Source organism: Hyaena hyaena, unplaced genomic scaffold (genome assembly GCF_003009895.1).
Source record: "Hyaena hyaena isolate Hyena2069 unplaced genomic scaffold, ASM300989v1 scaffold_126, whole genome shotgun sequence".
NCBI lineage: Eukaryota > Metazoa > Chordata > Mammalia > Carnivora > Hyaenidae > Hyaena > Hyaena hyaena.
In genome coordinates, this window is record NW_024080759.1 from 2,253,383 (window position 1) to 2,273,757 (window position 20,375).

General features: G+C 38.4%; 1 protein-coding gene across 8 annotated transcripts in view; it reads right to left on the minus strand.

The window, feature by feature from the left end:
* PKP4 (plakophilin 4) overlaps window positions 1–20,375 on the minus strand; it is a 245,292-nt gene that overhangs the window by 157,916 nt on the left and 67,001 nt on the right. For 7 of the 8 annotated variants that reach the window (XM_039237527.1, XM_039237526.1, XM_039237532.1 and 4 more), the window contains exon 2: window positions 10,765–10,901. In XM_039237527.1, the coding sequence (XP_039093458.1) occupies window positions 10,765–10,896 (132 nt within the window). In that variant the 5' untranslated portion in view covers window positions 10,897–10,901. Of the gene's footprint in view, window positions 1–10,547; window positions 10,576–10,764; window positions 10,902–20,375 lie in introns of those variants that run through there. The other variant, XM_039237531.1, reaches the window with a different exon arrangement.

A 20,375-nucleotide genomic window follows, 5' to 3' on the forward strand; every position in this document is an offset into this window, starting at 1 on the left:
ACTTAGCACAAGGCACATAGGAAGTAATAATAAATGTTAGCTATTAGTCTCCTAACAGATTTCTATTCCATAGAGTTCATAGATTCTTATAACCTATCCTTTTTAAAAAAATTTTTTTAACTTTTATTTTTGAGAGACAGAGAGAGACAGCATGAATCCGGTAGGAGCAGAGAGAGGGATACACAGAATCCAGCACAGAGCCTGACAAGGGGCTTGAACCCACAGACCATGCAATAATGACCTGAGCCGAAGTCGGATACTTAACTGACTGAGCAACCCAGGTGCCCCTCTTATAACCTATCCTTATGACAAGAGCTTTTCTAAAATTTTCGCTGGTTTCCAGTTGTAGTGGTGGTAGTAGCGGTGATGGTATGCAGAGAACAAATAGCAGTCTGGCTATACTAACAAGTGGCAAACTGGGTAAAGCAATGTGGGGTTGGTCTCTGTGATCACAAAGGGCAGACCCGGTATGGATGATCCATTGACTGTTCTTCTCAAACTTGTTCTACTGGCCTTATGTTAGGAGAACTCTCCAACTCTGACAACAAGGTGAGTTCTTCATCCCTTTCAATGGGAAATCAAACATTTTATTAAGGATTCAGAAATTAAAAAAAAAAAAATCAACCAAATAAAACGGTTCCACATTAGTAAAATGGGTTTTCCTTATTCTGTACTGCAAATAAGCTACATGTATGCATAATTATACAAATATGTTTCCTATTCTTACCTACAGACCATCAAATCTTCTAATCAATCAGCTTAAAATAATGCCAACAGCAAGGGCACCTGGGTGGCTCAGTCGGTTAAGCATCTGACTTCGGCTCAGGTCATGGTCTCGAAGTTTGTGAGTTTGAGCCCTGTGTCAGGCTCTGTGCTGACATCTCAGAGCCTGGATCCTATTTCAAATTCTGTGTCTTTCTCTCTCTCTGCCCCTTCCCTGCTGTGTTCTCTCTTTCAAAAATAAACAAACATTTAAAAAATTTTTAAAAAATGTCAACAGCAGCAATTACTAAGATACATTTTTCTACAAAATAATTTAGTAAGAATTCACTGTTTTCATCATACTTTGCTAACTAAAATAAAAGAAAAATCAAGATCCTGCTGTTAAGAGCTTACATTATATAAAGAAAACAATATTCATCTTATTAAGAAACAGATGAGAAAATGGGACAATAGGAAAACTCCAGTAAACTTCTCGCCTTACAACAATTATAGCTTTAAAGCAAGAAACATACGAGGTAACTAAGATCATGAATAAAATAAGGAGGTGCCTATTTACTCTGCACTTGGGCAAGGCAAGATTACTCTTTAGTTTATTATTATTATTATTATTATTATTTTAATGTTCATTTATTTTTGCGAGTGAGAGAGACAGAGCACGAGCCAGGGAGGGGTAGAGCAACAAGGAGACACAGAATCTGAAGCAGGTTCCAGGTTCTGAGCCATCAGCACAGAACCTGACTCAGGGCTCAAACTCACAGACCACGAGATCATGACCAAAGCCAAAGCTGGACGGACACTTAACCGACTGGGCAACCCAGGTGCCCGACTCTTTAGTTTTTTGTTTTTTTTTTTTAATTTATTTATTTTTTTAATTTCTAGGAGAGAGAGAGAGACAGCGTGAGCAGGGGAGGGTCAGAGAGAGAGGGTGTCACAGAGTGAAACAGGTTCCAGGCTCTGAGCTGGCAGTCAGCACAGAGCCCGATGTGGGGCTCGAACCCACGAACCGTGAGATCATGACCTAAGCAAAAGTCGGACGCTTAACCGACTAAGCCACCCAGGCGCCCCTCTTTAGTTTTTAAATGAAATACTTTATGAAAATACTTGCAAAGGAGAGAACTAGGAATAACAGAATGCGAAAATGCTAAATAAAAGTTAAAATAGTAAGCATTAATTCCCCTAGAATAGCTTAATCAAGGCCTTATGCAGTGGCTATGTACCTTTATCTTGACTTAGGCTTTTAGGAATGATCTTAGGAAAACTTGCAAATCAGGCCTATTCGTAGTATGGAGAATGATACCACATGATGAATACGTTTCTGATGTCATGCTCTGTGGGAATTTTCATATATAAAATTCTGCAAATTAAAATATAAATTAAATAGCCTATACATTAAAAAATGTCTTGAACTCCAATTGTTAAAGGAAAATTACATTTTCTTTCAAAGGCCAAGAGATTTCAAAACTATCTTTCAATTTATGATAGTCACATTCATATCTGAAATATGACTTCTATAGAATTGCATAACATGCATTTGTCTCCAAGTTTCAATAATGTGCTCTTTCAATTTGCTTGCAGATTGTTTCTATTACATGCAACCCCTGTATTAAGGTTTGAGTGCATAAAAACTCTTAAGATTCTCTAAGCTAAGACAGATTTGTTTTTGAACTACTTGGAAAAAAACCTTTACATTTTAAATGATTTTCCTTCGGAATGCCTAAAATGCAATAATCATAACCTAGATTACTTTGCTGAGGTACAAGCAGATCTGATCACTTTGGAAACAATACATCCCTAACATATAAACAGATGCAGCAAGACCATATGGACCCATTTCTGCAAAAGTAACAAAAATGGCAATTTAGAAATCGAGAGCGCCTCAACACGAAGACAGACTGTTTTGCTACAGCTATGGAGTAACTGCAGGGTTAGACCTGAGGGGAAAAGAATGTTTCTAAAATATTTTTCTCTCCAGAAATGATTCTAAAAAGAAAAACGATCACGCAGTGCAGGGAATTCAATGCTGAATGATCCTGTCATCCATTTAATCTCACCAACTCAGCAGTCACTTATTTCAACTTTAATAGCATCAACTTTGCATGTACAGGGGAAAAATTATTCGACATATTCATAATTTAACTCTGAACAGGAACTGTTATTCAACTGAAAACGAAATTATCATTTTAAACATACAAAATCAGAGTTAGCTTTAAGTGTTAATAAAGGAAAAATACTCCGCTACTTTCAAATGTAAACGAAAGGTAATAGGAATTCAATGGTAAAAACTGAAGTTAAAGATGCCCAAGTAACAAATTTACATAAAGCTGATACAACAGAATACATATCTATAAAGTGCTTAAATAAAAAGGGGGCAAAAGTACATATTCTTGTATTTTGTAGTTCCATAAATGAATATTCATACCATGCCAATTACTGCACATAAAAGTATATAATATGGTTTGTGTCTCTGCACTCTTCTGAGGTGGCAACTGTGCAGAACAGATCACCTTTGTAAATCTTCTTACCATCCCTCCCTCCCTTCTCTGGACAGAGAGCTTGGTTTACAGGAGGCTTTCCATCAATATTTTTTACTTAGTTAAAAGCAAGGACTAAAGCTAACTACAGGGGGATCTTAAGCATTTTTACATTCCCAGTTCATTAATACAATAAATATTTTTGGGCACCTCCTACGTATTTCATGTCTACATATGTAACATAGCTATGTGTGCAAAGCCAGACTGAGTCTGTTCAAATTCCTGAAATTTAAGAGCTCTTCAGATCAAAAAAAACACCCCAAAACAAAACAAACACAAAAATAAGCTGCACCCAATAAACCTAAAAAGATATCTCCAACTGAATCAACTAGAACAAATACTCAGTTATTCGGTATGCACTCCTGGGACACAGAAGACTGGGGAACTTTGCTAACAGGCCCAGGTGGTCATTTTATCACAAAAGGGATATAATTGTTGCTAGCTAACTTGGCAATCTAATTTTTTATGTTTTTGTAGACAATATTTCGCATACATTCACATACTGAATAAACCTGTTGGCCATACTCTGTTGTATTCCTTAAACACAGAGATACCTGAAGTGGAAGATAGCCGATATCTTATACCATGAACACATGGAAGAGAAATGTTACATTCTGACCACAGCACACAAAACTTAAAGAAGACTGATCTGAGAACCAAGTCTCAGCGTTCAGAATTTTTGAATCCAGGCCAAATAGTATCACAGAACTCGACCACCTGACCTCATCTTGAACCACACTGCCATAATATTAAGGAGATAAAGCTGTAAAGTTTGATGATCCCACAGAAATCATGAAGAAAAGATCCAATCTTACCTTGTGTTTGATGATGCAGTTTAGGCATGGAAGACTTCACTATACATTACACGGTAATTACAATCGCCAGGATAATTCAGTTACCAGTAGGAAAAATTACTAAGTTACCATAGGAAAAATGCCAAGTTTTAGGCATTGTTCTTATAGTGCTTTTAGCTAAGCAAAAAACTATGCTTGTTTACAACTGAAATAAAAATTCCATCTTCTGCATGTGGATGAGGTGTGTCAGAGAATGATTTTATTGTAAATAAACTTAGGAACCAAATAAAAGGAAACTGCAAAGGCAGGTGCACAACAGTTGAGTTGTTTCAGTTTCGGAGGAATAAAGTAAATAATTGCAATGGAATTTGTTCAGTTCTGGGCATTCTGCCATACAGGAAGGGTGTGTAATTACTGAAGCTAACATATCCATGTAAAAATGAAGTAATATCAATAGGGCACAGTTGGCTTCAAATTTCCTTATTTTATCTTCAAAAATTAAGGATTTTTAATGACTCTCATTTCTCTCTTTGATATTTAAATATCACTTGAGTTAATACGGACACACTGAAAGTAGAATTGAAATTTTCACTAAAGTCAGAAAATACAGTCTTGAGGGTTCGGAGAGTCTCACAAGTAAAGAACATTGCAATTTTCACTCATCAAAGATAACAAAAGAAGTATACACACTAATTTAGGACTTTACCAGAGTAAGAAAAATATGTGTAAAATAAGCATGTTTTACCAAATATATTCTGTGCTTACAATTTCATGCTATCTGGATTGGCCTCAACCTTAAATGTGGTTTTCAAACTTCTTAAATCAGAAGCCAAAAATAAAAGACTGTGGTTTGAGGAAACAGTAGAATGGAAGTTAGAGAGCCTGAGTATGGCCAAGTTCAAACAGAGGTCTCAATTATGCAAGCAACTATATGACAGAAGATGAAAGAATGTAGTAATGTAATTATGCGTGATCTACAGAATGCAAATCAACTTGCATCCTATATAGAGCCATGAAATATCCTTGTTAACCCTATGATTGGCCATATGGTCTTTTAAAGAGTGTTTCTACAATCCAGATCAAATCCTATCAATTATAAAAACTATAGGGGCACCTGGGTGGCTCAGTCAGTTAGGCATTCGACTTCAGCTCAGGTCATGATTCCATGGTTCATGGGTTCGAGCCCCGTGTTGGGCTCTGTGCTGACAGCTAGCTCAGAGCCTGGAGCCTGTCTTCAGATTCTGTGTCTCCTTCTCTCTCTGACCCTCCCATGCTCACCCTGTCCCCCCCACCTCAAAAATAAATAAAATATTTTTAAAAACCCTACAATATGCTCTTATCAACAGTCTGTACATGATCCTTGGCTCACTGTTTTCTTTGTGCCTGTGAGGTTAGCACACTGACCCATCTAAGTTGCAGGGGATGGCAGCAAAGTTCTAAATGAGCAGCCAGTGTCTTATCAAATTCCAGTTCTTTTGCATCCAAATATGTACCACCCACTTCAAAAAGAAATCAATCATTTAGGTCTAAGCCTTTCATGGGAGGAGGCAGGACCCTGAGAGGGTACCACATTTGGCCATATTTTTCTATCTTACTATGGGTAAGATCTTAAGCTAGGCACCAGACCATTCTTAAATCTGCCAGACATTTGAAAACTCTACAAGATACAAAAAAATTCCTTGTTTTCAACATCTACAGTCCTTGTGGACTCCTGGATCCTTAGAGGGAGTCGAGTTGAGTAGGAGAACCTGTCCCATGCTGATCCTGATTACTGCCAACTGGTGGCTTAAGTTTACCTGGCTCTTCATGTAATTTCAGTTTGAGGTCAAGGATCACATTCCCATGGGATGATTTTTATTTCTTTTAAAACATGATCCTTAAAGAGATTTCTTCATTTCTTTCTATATGACCAGGTACACATGACGGTGGTGGATATTTTGTGACATTACCAAGAAAATCATATCCTCCTATTCCCTACACTTAATTTTCAGCTAAGTTGGACAGATGGGAGATGAAATTTATAACACGTATGTCATTATCTAACCATTAACAGGAAATAAAATTTTAGTTTGTTCCATGCAGAGATCAGATTTAATTCCTAGATAAATATGGATACATACAAATTGTCTGAAGGATAAAAATACACTGGTGAGTAACTAGTTTTCTAAGTGCTGCCTGTGAGATCCTCTGGCTTAGTAGTGTTCTATGAATGTGGCCACAGGTTCCATTATGTTCACAGGACAATTAGCTGGTGCCAAAGTAATCTGAGAGTCAGTATTATTCATTCACTCCCTTCCCGAGCAATCATTTATTACAAGTCTAATATAGTAAAGGGGCTGGGAGACGAGCCTGTAATACACATGAAACACTATGTAAAACATGGCTCTCTCCTCAGGTAGCTGACTGTCCAATCCAAAGAAGCATACGGTAAGAGTCAAAGCAGTGGGATAAAGTGCTAGAGAGGAGGAGAGAGATCTGACCTCAGGCTAGGGTACAAATAGCTTCACAAAAGAGGCAGCACTTGAACAGAAGTAGGTTCCTTCTTTCTATCTGCCAAAGAGCAAGGATTTTTTCTAGAACTGCACAAGTATGCACCTAAGTGACGGAATCAACGGAAAAGGTTATCAGTTCACAAAAAGGAGATAACCTGCACCTTAGCATTCTGTCAAGTATATAAGGAACAGTTATTGTCTTTGGGACCCTAGGGAAAGGGTGGCCCTGCAGAGGAAGATTTAAATGTTTTTATACACCCAAAATCCAATTTTGGATATTAACTGACTAATGCTTGGTTAACAAGACTGCTTTGGTTGCTTGCTATTTCCTTCCATACTACTTACTGTGAATGGTCCAGGGGAAGTACTTCTGAGGTATTTTAGTGGCCTGGATATACTTTACTCAAAAACCCAGACTTTCCCTCTCAATATTCAGGTGCGTGTTAAGAGGTACTACTCTAGTTCTTTATCCATACACCTTGACATTATGTCTGGGTTGCACTAAGTCAGCATGTAGATAAAATTTATTTTCATATGTTCTATTTCTGATAATATACATAAAGCTGTTCTAGCATGGTGAAGTTTTGAAAGTTTAATGCCATGTAGGAGTAAAACACTACCACAGTATAAATAGAGCTCAATATTCAGAAAGTTGTTCTGTCTTCATATTAATATCCAAAGAAGGTTCCCTGAATCCTGATATATAATTTTTTAAAAAATGTTTATTTATTTTTGAGAGAGAGAGAGAGAGAGAGAGAGAGAGAGAGGGAGGGAGGGAGGGAGTGGGGCTGAGAGAGAGACAGGGAGACACAGAATCCAAAGCAGGCTCCAGGTTCTAAGCTGTCAGCACAGAGTCCAATGAGGGGCCTAAACTCACAGACTGCGAGATCATGACCTAGGCTGAAGTCGGATACCCAACTGACTGAGCCACCCAGGCACCCGCCTGATATATACCTAAGAGTAGACCCACCACATCCTCCTAAGAGAAGGCTTTTCTTCTTAGGTAGAAATGCTGATTAAAGTACTAATATTAGCCTTTACCATGAGTACTTACTATAAAGTGCCAGGCACCACTCTGAGCATTTTACAATAGTTACTTCAATGCCCTCAATCGTTATCATTATCACCACTTTACAGATGAGAATCTGAGACACAGAGAGATTAAGACATCTTCCTAAGATCACACAGAAAGTAGTGAAAGGAACCAAGGCCACTTACTCAGTTGCACTGAAGTGTCTCTTCCTTCTGGGCCCTAAGGAAACATTCTTCCTGAGACACGGCTGCCACCAAACAAGGTCTTTTCTTTGACAGCAGAGAAGCTGATGTTACTCCATGGCTATGAACGTTGCATGGTAGTGAGGCTTTTATTTTTTAAATAATTTTACATCCCACCCAGGAATATTCTTTTGATATAAAACATTATCAAGGACATAATCTAACATTAGCTGTTTCATTTGAGTCTAACACAATTAAGAATGTCCCATTCTGACTAGTTATTTTCAAATCAAATATATAAGATGAATGGTAACTGGCCTTCTTATTCCTAATTTTTCTGTTCTCTGTCTCAATGGGCAGTTGATAAGGAGTGACATTTCAGGAAGGTCTTATGAAATTTCTACCCCAATTATAAAGGAATTAGAGTATCTTGCCTGATAGCACAAAAATCCTGCGGAAGCTTGAGTTAGCTATTTAAAATCAGGTAAGTATCTTGGAACAAGAGATAGATACGGTGTCTTGGATTGAACAAAATGCTGAATGCTGAGCACTGATAAACAATTTTACAAGAAATTAAGAATGAAAACTGCAAACACAAATTAATGGCTTCAAATTCTTAGAACAAGAATAGAAGAAAAGGGTACAGTATATCCTCCTACTAATTAAATAACCTGGAATATGTATTTTAAATCTTCTAATAAATAACAAATATCTGTATTCCTCTGGCTATCTTCAGAAGGAGGCACCCTTCTTGCTATATCCTACAAAATAGTCATTCAGAACACTATCACCAAAACATAAAATGCTGAAGTCATCTGAGGCCATCAAGAAATTCCAGTGTCAAAATCATAACAGGCTTTTAATTTTCTTCATCATGTAAGGTACATGGTCTCAAGGTACAAATGCTAAGTTCCTGTAGCTACATTTATGGAGCACAGTTTCTAGCTTTAAGTGAGTTCTGGGCATGTTGATAAACTTAATGTCATGTCCACCAAAATGTGGTATACACTAACAGCTCCCAATAAATCACTCTTCTCAGTTTACAGCTCTTTGGGTCAGATCTTGACATCTATGAAGTAAAATATGAAGAGTCCTTTTTCTTTCCCTCCTCAAAGGTGAAAGAAGCTTGGATAACCTAGAGTTCGGTGGAAAATGAAAACAATACGGACTACAATTTTTTTTGTATTCTCAGATTAGTTTGTGGAATGTTTTAAAAACCTCAAATTTTAGGGGCGCCTGGGTGGCTCAGTCAGTTAAGTGTCCGACTTCGGCTCAGGTCATGATCTCACGGTTTGTGGGTTCGAGTCCCGCATTGGGCTCTGTGCTGACAGCCAGCTCAGAGCCTGGAGCCTGTTTCAGATTCTGTATCTCCCTCTCTCTCCGACCCTCCCCTGCTCACGCTGTCTGTCTCTCTCTCTCTCAAAAATAAATAAAAAATAAAATAAAATAAAAACCTCAAATTTTAGTGAGGGAATGGAAAATATTTTGATATCCTGCTACCAAAATAAGCTGTGAAATCATTCTTCTTGAAAACATAGCTCTAATGTCAGATATCATTCTGGAATATTCTTTTACTCTACATACTAGCTTTAAGTTATAGAAAACAGTAAAACAATGAGGTATTGAATATTCTTTTTCTCTCTGTCATAATCAGTCATCTGAACTGCTACTGAGTTTTTTAAAAAAAATATTCCAGCAAATATACATCTAAGTTTATAATTTTTGAGAAGAACCAATGGTTTAACTGTAAGGCTGTTAAAAAAAATTACTATTCAATTATATCCAACAGAAAGAGTCTTAATTTTTAAAATTTTTTTAATGTTTTATTTATTTCTGAGAGAGAGAGAGCGCGCGCGAGAGAGACAGTGTGAGCAGGAGAGGGTCAGAGAGAGAGAGGGAGACACAGAATCTGAAGCAGGCTCCAGGATCTTAGCTGGCAGTCAGCACAGAGCCCGACGTGGGGCTCGAACCCATGAACCATGAGATCATGACCTGAGCCAAAGTCAGAGGCTTAACCGACTGAGCCACCTAGGCGCGTCGAAAAAGTCTTATTTTTGAAGGAGGGGGTAGAAAAGAAAGCTATCTGTGGAGCTTCAAATTTACATTTGCCTCATTAAGCTTTTAAATTTTTTTTTAATTAATTAATTTATTTCTAGGAGAGAGAGAGAGAGCATGAGCAGGGGAGGGTCAGAGAGAGAGGGAGTCACAGACTGAAGCAAGCTCCAGGCTCTGAGCTGGCAGTCAGCACAGAGCCCGACGCGGGGCTTGAACCCACGAACCGCGAGATCATGACCTAAGCGAAAGTCGGACGCTTAACCGACTAAGCCACCCAGGCGCCCCTTGCCTCATTAAGCTTTTAAATCTGAAGAAATTAAATTCAGGAGTTCCAATTTCTCTAAGCACAACAGCTAAGATCTAATTTAGAAGGCTACTTGCATTTGAAGGATAAATAGTATCCTTTATTAAAAACTCAACATAAACATGACATTGAAGAAAACTGGCACAGTTTGACAGGTTTTAGAACACTGGCTCACAAAATGAATATACTTCAATTCAGACAAACACAACAAATACAGCCTTTATCCAAAAAATACAGAGACAACCCTATAGAATACCTACATTAAAATGTTAGAATGTTGGACATATCTAAGTATACTGCAGGCCTCGGGACGCCAGAGCCCTGACAGAAAAGTCAGCGGTGTAAACTATGCTGCACAAAGCTTGGCACGCATGCACACAATCTGCAATGTGGGGGAGACAGAGACACCAATCACCATCGATGTTGTCCTTACTTGCAGACGCACAAGTATCCTGCATGTTCCGATTCTGACTGGCACCTGGAGCGGCTCTACATGCCAGTCATCCCAATGTACTCAGGGATGTAAACACCTTATAATTAAAAAACGTGAAGGCATCAAGGACGTTAGACAAATTTAAAACACATCTAAAGATTAATTTTTAAAGGCATTGAAGAAATAATTGATTGCAAATTCCAGTAATAGGATGTACCTGCTCCTTGACGGAAGCTAGAATAGTGGTGGCTGTGGTCTCGGGTTCCATGCCTGGGCCCGTGGAGGCAGCTTCCTGGCGGGTCTGTGGTTGGCCCTCCTCCACCAGTGAGGCCTGCTCAGGAGCGGGCATTCCTCCTGCAAGCAAGCAGGCAAAGAGTTAACACGCGCTCACAGGCTCCTGTGCAGAACAGGCAGTGGCTGAGGATTTGCAGACGGCTCCTGGGAAATACCACAGGCTTCTACATACAAAGATCACAGCTCCTTAGAGCTATTGGATTTTTAAAAGTGACATTTAGGGTCAAAAGTACAGCAGCTAGTCCTACTAAAAACTAAAATAATAATAATAATAATGAATACTAAACAAATATATAAACAACATCATAGGAAAGATGACATAAAAGTGTTGAGGAGGACTGTTAATTAAAAATAGACTAAGGACAATAAAGGTTTTAGAAGCTTGTTGAATCGCTGAATATTCTAATCAGACAGCCAAAAAGTAAATATGATTATATCATGAAACAAATAATAATAAATACTATTATTTATAAAGTACACACAAGACATCTACAAGTAGGCAAGTGCTGATTATAGAAGAGGCTTATGTAATAGGAAAAAAAGGGTTTAAAACTTGGGCTTGAAAATAAACAAAAGTCTCCTGTATTTAAAAGAAACGGAAGGCATTAATGGCTAGAACAAGGATATCTTTGGTGGAGTATTACAGCTAGCTTGGTTTCCTTAAAAGAATCTGATTATCCAAAATGACAATGGCTACGGAGATGGTGTTTAAAAAAAGGATCTATTTTTTAGACTCATAGCTTCCAACAGAAGAATGAGTTCTTGGCAAGAGATGGGGTGCTTCTCCTCAGATAACACACTGAGAGTGGTGTGCTTGCCAGACCAATTACCTGACCTGATATAGACTTTTCATAAATTTGGAAAAGACTGGGAAAAGATTCCCACCTAAAATGCTATACCTTATTAAATAACTTAATTACACAGCAGTCTCTCATACCATGAGACTAGCCTAGTGCTTGACATATGTAATAGGTATTCAATACATGTTTGCTGAATAAATGAATATATAAATGAAGGACTGACCATGTTTTCCACGTCTCATTCCAGTCATTAAGCAAATCTCACCAAGTGCTATGATGCTCATGAGACCTTATTTGTTCAATGTGTTACTCTGTATATCATATATGGATGTCTCAGACCATAAAAAGTATTCTTGATATTTTTCAAAGATTTCTCCTCAAAATTACACTACTGTTACATTTCAATTTTTTTATCAACTTCCACAATGTTTAATTCCATAGTATGATCTGGGGATCCCTCCCATTCCCTCAAATTTCAATATCAGCTTGCTGTTTCTGTCTAAAATCATAACCTGCAAGACAAGGGAAGATGTGTGTCACCTGAGCCTCTCTCTGTCTCTCATCTTCACTCTTCTGACTTTTACATTAAGTGAAGGTAGATTTAAGTTCCAGACTTCTAACAGTGCTTGTTTTATTGTTGTCAGATTAATAAGCAGAAACGGGCAGTGAATGTGATAAGCCTCTGCATGTTCCCGCACACCTGCTTCTTGAGGAGTCTGCATGCCTGCTCTGGCAAGTGAATTCTCTATCGTTCATTTCTATGGTGGCCAAGGCTCAGGGTAGAGCCTTGCCTTCAAGGTGGGAGGACCTCCTCAAGTATGAGCGGAAGATTCCTTCAGTCTTAGAGTAAGGGGGTCTAGGATCAAAACCTAAATGCTCTTGTACAAGTTACCACCTTGTTGAGCCTCACTTTCCTCATTAAAAAGGGGCTTACTAATACTTTCTTTAGCACAATGGAAGGATTTTATGGTAATCTTTATTTTTTAGTATATGTGGTAGGCTCACTGAACTATAAAATACACTTAAGATATCTTCAACTGAATAAAACAGCCCATTTCTATATTTACCAAGTACTCACTAAAAACAAGATATGAAGTCTATGAAGAAACAAATGCCACACAAAAGATCTCAGATTAACATTTAAGGCAAGTAAAGATATGAAAGTATTCTATGCCACTGAAAAACTACACACCTTAAAATAAGCAGATGGTTGCAGAGAACAAAAATGTTACTATGCAACAGTGAAACAAATAATGCCAAGAATCAAAAATTTTAAATGTCAAGAGTAAAATATCATGAAATACCAATGTGTAAGGAAAAAAGAAACAAATTCAATGAACAAAGAGAGTTTGAGAAAAGGGGAAAGAAAAGAAACATCACTGGGGAATTTTCATTGTTTATATAAGTAGGAGGAGACTCACTGAAAGATATAGAATTTTTTTTTTAATTTGTTTTTGAGAGAGAGAGCATGAACAAGAGAAGAGCAGAAAGAGTGACAGAATCTGAAGCAGGCTCCAGGATCTAAGTGGTCAGCACAGAGCCTGACATGGGGCTCAAACCCACGAACCTTAGCCAAAGTTGGATGCTTAACCGAATGAGCCACCCAGGTGCCCCAAAAGTTATAGAATTATATTATTGCTATTTTATTACATTACTGTAAGTGTACCACACTTAATTTCACAATATTTATTTTGATGATTCTGACTGTCCAGAAGCAATATTAGATGAGCATTTTCCGAATACCACTCTGCCCACATAAGGGGATACAGGCATAAGGCAGGGTTATTGACCATTAGTGCCTCATCACCCAGCTGAGGCAGCAAAATATGAATCAGATCAAGGCCAAATATAGCAAGATGCAAGTGATGGAATAGCAACACCAAAGTCCACAGGAAGATGCTGTGAAGAGCTAATAAATTCGTAGAAGAAACTAGTACTCAGCAAGAGACATTTTCCTAGGCAGGGATGTTGTTTTTTTATTCTCAGATTCCTCAAGTCTGGAAGGCATTGCAAGCCACCGCTAACACTGCTGGCCTGAAGAATGACAACCACGGTGCCCACGCATAACTGAGGGTGAGACACTTCTCTGCCCCTCATCTCTGGAACAGTTTCCAAATACCACAACCAACACTGGACAGAGGAAGGATGCCACAGCACTGACAAGTTCTAAACCTAATATGGTCTTCTGTTCACTTTCTTGTAGTTCTCATGACAATGTAAGGAGTTGTAGGAATCAAACTCAGAGTCACAGAATAATATTACTTCTTCCCATCAGCAAAGAAAAGAAAAAAAAAAAAACACCAATGAGTAATTATATAACAAAGAGACTGGGAGAAATTAGGGTTCATGCTTCCTTCAATGATCTCAGCTCGCCTGATCTGGACAATCACGTTCTAGGGACCGGAGAAAACGGAACTGTTGTGGGGCTCTCTGGAGAACCAGAGAATGGCAGAGGTGACAGAAAACTGGAAGCAGGAAAATGCCATTGCTGTTTTTGAAAAGAAGAAAGTAGACTCTCTTCACATTATAAACTAGAGAGCTAGACATAGATCTTAGGTGAGATTCTTAAAAGGATTTTATCCAAGAAATGATCTGTGAGAACCAAAAAGGGGCCCACCAAAGAAAAGTCATGTTAAGCTGTTCTAATTTCTGTCTGTGGCAGCGTAACCATGGAAATGCAGTGTGTCTAGACTCCAGTGAGGCATGTGTATTAGAAGTCCCCCATGATATTATAATCAGCACAGAAATGGGGCTGGCACAGGGCAACTGCTGACTCTCTCAAGTCTGTAAATGGCTAAAGGAAACATATCATCCTATAAAGCTTTCTAATACAATGCCAGAGAACTTTGATCTTGACCCAATCCTAACCAAAAACATTAGCTATAATGTAAAAATAACACACAAGGCATGCTCAAATTCTTCAATCACTATGAATACTGAAATAATCTATATGATAAAATTAAAATACAAAAACACTGTCATACTGTAGTATTGAGCTTCCTGTATGACACAGAAACAATAGGAATAAATGTGGGGCCTTATATAAGGTTACCTCAGCAACACATTGGGGAAATGATTTAGGCTCAAGACTTAGGTTCAAGAGCAGGATGAGTGAACCATGCATGAGACAAAGCTGTTCCGAAGCCCAGGTGATCTTATGCTGTACTGAGGTCAGTACCAAGATGACAAGAAGAAGGAGACATGTGAGTGCACATCTCTCCTGCAGGCTCCTTGGGACATGTCCACATCCAGTTACGGATGGCACATTTATAGGAAAGGACACAAATTTATCTGTTCAGGAGACTATGTGTAGGATGGTGAAGGGATTCAGTCACTTTTTCAAGCCACAGGAATAGGGACAAAATGAATGACAGCTCCTGCTCATTATGAACTCAGACCTTAATGGTGGGGGGGAGGTGCAGGAGTGGGGGAAGGATGAGACAGGAAGATCAGCAATGGAGCAAAAAGAAAAAGTATGACCGCAAGAAGAGAAGAACTATGCAGTCAAGCAGATGTCTATAAACCTCTGAAGGACTCCTATGGACAAACAAGGTTAGACGCTTTCAGTTTATGACCCTAAGAACTAGATAACTAACGGTTTTGTAACAAACTCCTATTTGTCTTTCATTACTGTCTTTATACTTTGAATCAAACTTGGCTAATGGTTTTATTATTTTTATTCAAAATTAAAGGCTGGAGCCATGAGGGCAAGCTCAAGAAGGTGTTTCCTTTTAAAACATACAGTCAAGGGTCCAAAATTTCAAGAATCCATTGCCTCTAAAGCTGGTACAGTCCCTCTCATGAGAGGTCATTAATCACAGTTCAGATCATCAAGCAGCAGGAATGGTATAGAAGGGATCCTGCCCTAGGCATATATTAGAAATAGGAAATAATTCTGCCTCTCTGAATCTTGAGGCAGACACTAAGATAAGACAACCACATCTGAACTGATTTGAGTGTTCCTCAGATTTCAGAATGTTGTCTATCATATCACAGCTATCTGTAAAAAGGCATCTGGAGGGCAGGAAATTGTGCTTTTTCTGATGGAATGATGGACACTGAAAATCTTAGTGTTGTTTCTCTGGCTGGTTGCACAAAGCTCAGAGATGAGTTTCTGGCCAACTCTTATAGGTGTCTTCTCATTTTATTCCAGTCTTTACTTACTAAATTTCCTCTTTGCTCAGGTCTATTTTTATTATTCTGTTGAACTGCATTCTTTTGCACCTTGCAAAAACAGTTTCTGGAAGACAGCCTATGTGCTTTCACTATAATCTTTATTGAAGACAAAGAAGTTTTCATGTGAAACTGATAGTATAATTGTGTGCATGTGTGTATCTCAATCTTAGAGTGAATTACGGGAGTGAGCTATGGGAAATTTTTCTGCTCAAGGTTGCAGGCCACATACATTCAAGTGTGAGTATTGAGCCTTGAAGCAGTGGATGTAATATATGCAGGATAAGGATGTAACATACAGCTATGGGTGTAATATATATGGATATAATCCATAACTCAATATCTATAATCCCTTATATCACAGATAATACTAATCCACAAAATCATCTCTGTGCTAAACCTCTCTGGGATAGAAGATCCATTAGATCCTGTATTTTCCTCCATTTACTCATTTCTACTCTCCTTACTGGTAAATTTTAGCCAGAGTATACTATGTATACTTTGTTTCATCTTATCCAGTGATATATATTGGAGTCTACATATTTTTCCCCTCTCCTCTTTTGCATTAGTATTTTTGACCATAGCATATCTGATGACTTCATTTTGAACACTCACAAAATGTTATGATGATTGACGACAACCATTTCAAAATTGATAGGATAAAATAATAATGCCTAAGAGCAGGTGAAGAAAAATAATAAAGGACAGAAAATAAGCCTGGATACTTAAATTTGATTTAAATTAAGATAATAATATGGGATAATAAACATCTTTGAATAAGCTAGATGAACAAAATACTGTAACAGTAAAAACAGAATAAATTACTGAGTATCCTATGTAGTAGACAAGTTTCTATGCTTCACTTACAACAAAACTGGAAGAATGAAGTACTGGGGAATCAGGAATATGCCTGAGAAGTTAAACACCTTCAGAACCATATGGAATCTATTCTAGAATTCTAAAAGGAGCACTAGATGAACTTTTCACAGTTAAGAGTATTAAAATATCCTGGAAGTAAGAAGCATTACTAAAATCTGCAACTCCTTAGGAAGCTTACAGATAGTTAGTTACATACTAAACTTCTCATCAGACAGTTATCCAAAAAATTTAAACTTCTTGGCAAGAATTTGTTTAGAAGGGAGATATATGACAAACAGCATAGTAATTTAGGAGAATAAACTATGTATAGCAGTTAAGTGTTTTGACTTACAGATTTAATTTTACAATCAAAAGATCAGTGAAAGATAACCTGACATTTAAAAAAATGCAGAAAGTGTAAACAGGCCTTTCTGAAAGGAGGAAATCTGGATGGCCAAAAATGAGGTGCTCAACCTCATTAGTAACTAAAAAAAAAGTAAATTCATACCACAATGAGAGATCAATACACAACCCCCAGAATGACAAAACATTTATCAATATCAAATCTTGGCAAAGATGTAGAACACTGGTAAGTAACACAGGCTACTGATCAGTAGGTACTGACCATCACTTGGGGAATGCATTATGGCATCTCTCTAGTCAAGCTACTGATACATATATTCCACAGTCCAGTAATTCCATTCCTGATTATACAGAGACATTCTTGCACAAGCTCCTGGAGAACTGTATTAAGTAGGTCATGGCAGCACTCTGTGGAGGCTATGAATCACAAACAACCCAAATGACAATTAACAGTGAAATGGGTAAATATATTTTGGTATAGTCATGCACTATATTTTACTTATAGCCCCATACAACAAATGAATGACACCTCTATATTAAGAAGGACTCTCACAAGCATAGTGTTGAATAAAAGAAGCAAGTCACAAAAGAATAAAAACAGAATTCCATTCATGTAAAGTTTAAAAAATAGGTAATATAAAATTGTTTACTAGGGATGCATTTGTAGGTACCAAGGAAATGACTATCAAAGTAAAAGGAGTAGTTACTTCTGCAAAGAAGGGGCAGGCTGTAATTTTAGAGGGGCACATTAAAAACTTTTGGAGAACTAGACTGCTATGGGGAATTACTAATGGATATATTTACATTTTTAAGTTTCTAAAATATTTGTTTATTTGTTTAGAGAGCAAGAGAGAGGGAGAGAGAAGAATTGGGGGAGAGCCAGAGACAGAGGGAGAGAGAGAAAGATCCCAAGCAGACTTCGTGCTGTCAGTGCAGAGCCCGATGTAGGACTCAAACCCACACACTGTGAGATCATGACCTGAGCCGAAGTGAAGAGTCTGATGCTTAACCAACTGAGCCACCCAGGCACCCATAGATATATGTGCTTTTTAATATATTTTTTAATTTTTTAACATTTATTTATTTTTGAGAGACAGAGAAGACAGCACAAGCAGGAGAGGGGCAGAGAGAGAGGAAGACACAGAATCTGAAGCAGGCTCCAGGTTCTGAACTATTAGCACAGAGCCCAACATGGGGCTCAAACTCACAAACTGCAAGATCATGACCTGAACTGAAGTCAGATGCTTAATTGACTGAGCCACCAGCCACCCCTTTTAATGTTTTTAAATTGTATATATATATTTTATGCGCTCTTCTAGTTTTTTCATGAAAAAAAAATATTAATATAGTAGAACATATGATAAATTCTTATTACATATGATCTATAAATAGAAAAATATAGAGTATTTATAAATAGAATGCAATAGTGTTTAATAGCTTAAAGACTAAAGAAGTAGAGGGGCGCCTGGGTGGCTTAGTCAGTTAAGCATCCGACTTTCGCTTAGGTCATGATCTCGTGGTTCATGAGTTCGAGCCCCGCGTCGGGCTCTGTGCTGACTGCCAGCTCAGAGCCTGGAGCCTGTTTCAATCTGTGACTCCCTCTCTCTCTGACCCTCCCCTGCTCACACAAACACTCTCTCTCTCTCTCTCTCTCCTAGAAATAAAAACATTAAAAAAAAAAAAAAAGACTAAAGAAGTAGAGAACTGCTATACTTCTGATTATAAAACTCCACTAAATATAATTATATAACTCATAAATGTCTTGAAGATATTTATTTCAATAAAAAAAGGGCCTTACATTACAAAATAAAATGCCTGAAACCTCATATATCATTCACTAATAATTTCTGAAAATAAAAAATAGTTAACATATAACATAAGGGTCAAGATTGCTCACACCTCAATGGCAGCAGTTTACATTGTGTTCTATGCAAATGACGCTCCCTAGACTGTGAAGAGTATGGATAAAGTCCCTGTAACACAGGTAAACACTGAAAATCTGTTAATAAAACCAAAAAATCTTTTTAAAAAAATTTTTTTTAATGTTTCATTTACTTCTGAGAGAGAGGCAGCGTGAAAAGGGAAGGATCAGAGAGAGAGGGACACACAGAATCAGAGGCAGACTCCAGTCTCTGAGCTAGCTGTCAGCACAGAGCCCGACATGGAGCTAGAAGCTACGAACCATGAGATCATGACCTGAGCCGAAGTCGGACACTTAACTGACTGAGCTACCCAGGTGCTCCCAAAAATGTTTTTAAATGTTTGTTTACTTATTTAGAGAGTACCTGCTCAAGCACACACACTCTCTCTCTTTCTAGAACAAGTGAGGAGCAGAGGGTAATGGAGAGAGAATCCCAAGTAGGTTCTGTACTGTCAGTGCACAGCCCAATGCCAGGGTTGACCTCACAAACCGTGGGACCATATCTGAGCCGAAATCAAGAGTCGGACGCTTAACTGACTGAGCCACCCAGGTGCCCTAAAACCAAAAAAGATATTACTTGTTTTGAACAGCTAAGAAGGAGAAATGCAAGTCTCTTTTTGGAAAGCCCTACAGGCTCACCTTGCAGGATTTGGGATCTGTTATAACATACAGATAAAGAGGGATGCCTGGGTGGCTGAGTGGGTTAAGCGTCTGACTCCTGATTTCGGCTCAGGTCATGATCTCAGGGTTTGAGAGATGGAGCCCTCGCTGGACTCCATGCTCACAACATGGAGGCTGCTTGGGATTCTCTCTGCCCCTCCCCTGCTCATGTGCACACTCACACAGTCTCTCTCAAAATAAATAAAACATATAAAAATTCATACAGGTAAGTAAAAAGGACAAGCCTGGAATGTTAACAGGAGGAAAAAAAAGATAGGATCAGGATAATCAAAAGGGTAAGAATGTAATTAAAGCTGAGGGGTAATGGCTGGACAAGAGGCACAATGAGCATACATGGCCACTCTTCCAACTCAAAACACCATGAAATGACAGAAAAGCCATTTTTTAGAGAAAATTAGTCTAGAAATTTAAAAAATGTCATGAGTGTGCTAAAAAGTCACAAAAATAATGACTGTAAGCCTATGGCAAAATACCCGAGGGAACCACAGCAAACAGGAGAGGGCCTGCTTTGAAAGCAGGTTGTGGGGCAGGAGGGGTGGGGTGGGAGAGGTTGGGGGTGGATGGAGAGAGCTGCAGGCTCAGAGTACTAGATAGCAGATGCTAGGCTCTCAGGTCAGGATCAAGATCAGATAGATGATCAAGGGTAGAGCCAGTGCAGCTGGCTGGTCTGCCCTCTTCCTGGACATGCTTCAACAGCTGCCACAGGCAAAGGAGTGATCCAGACAGAGCAGGGCCTCG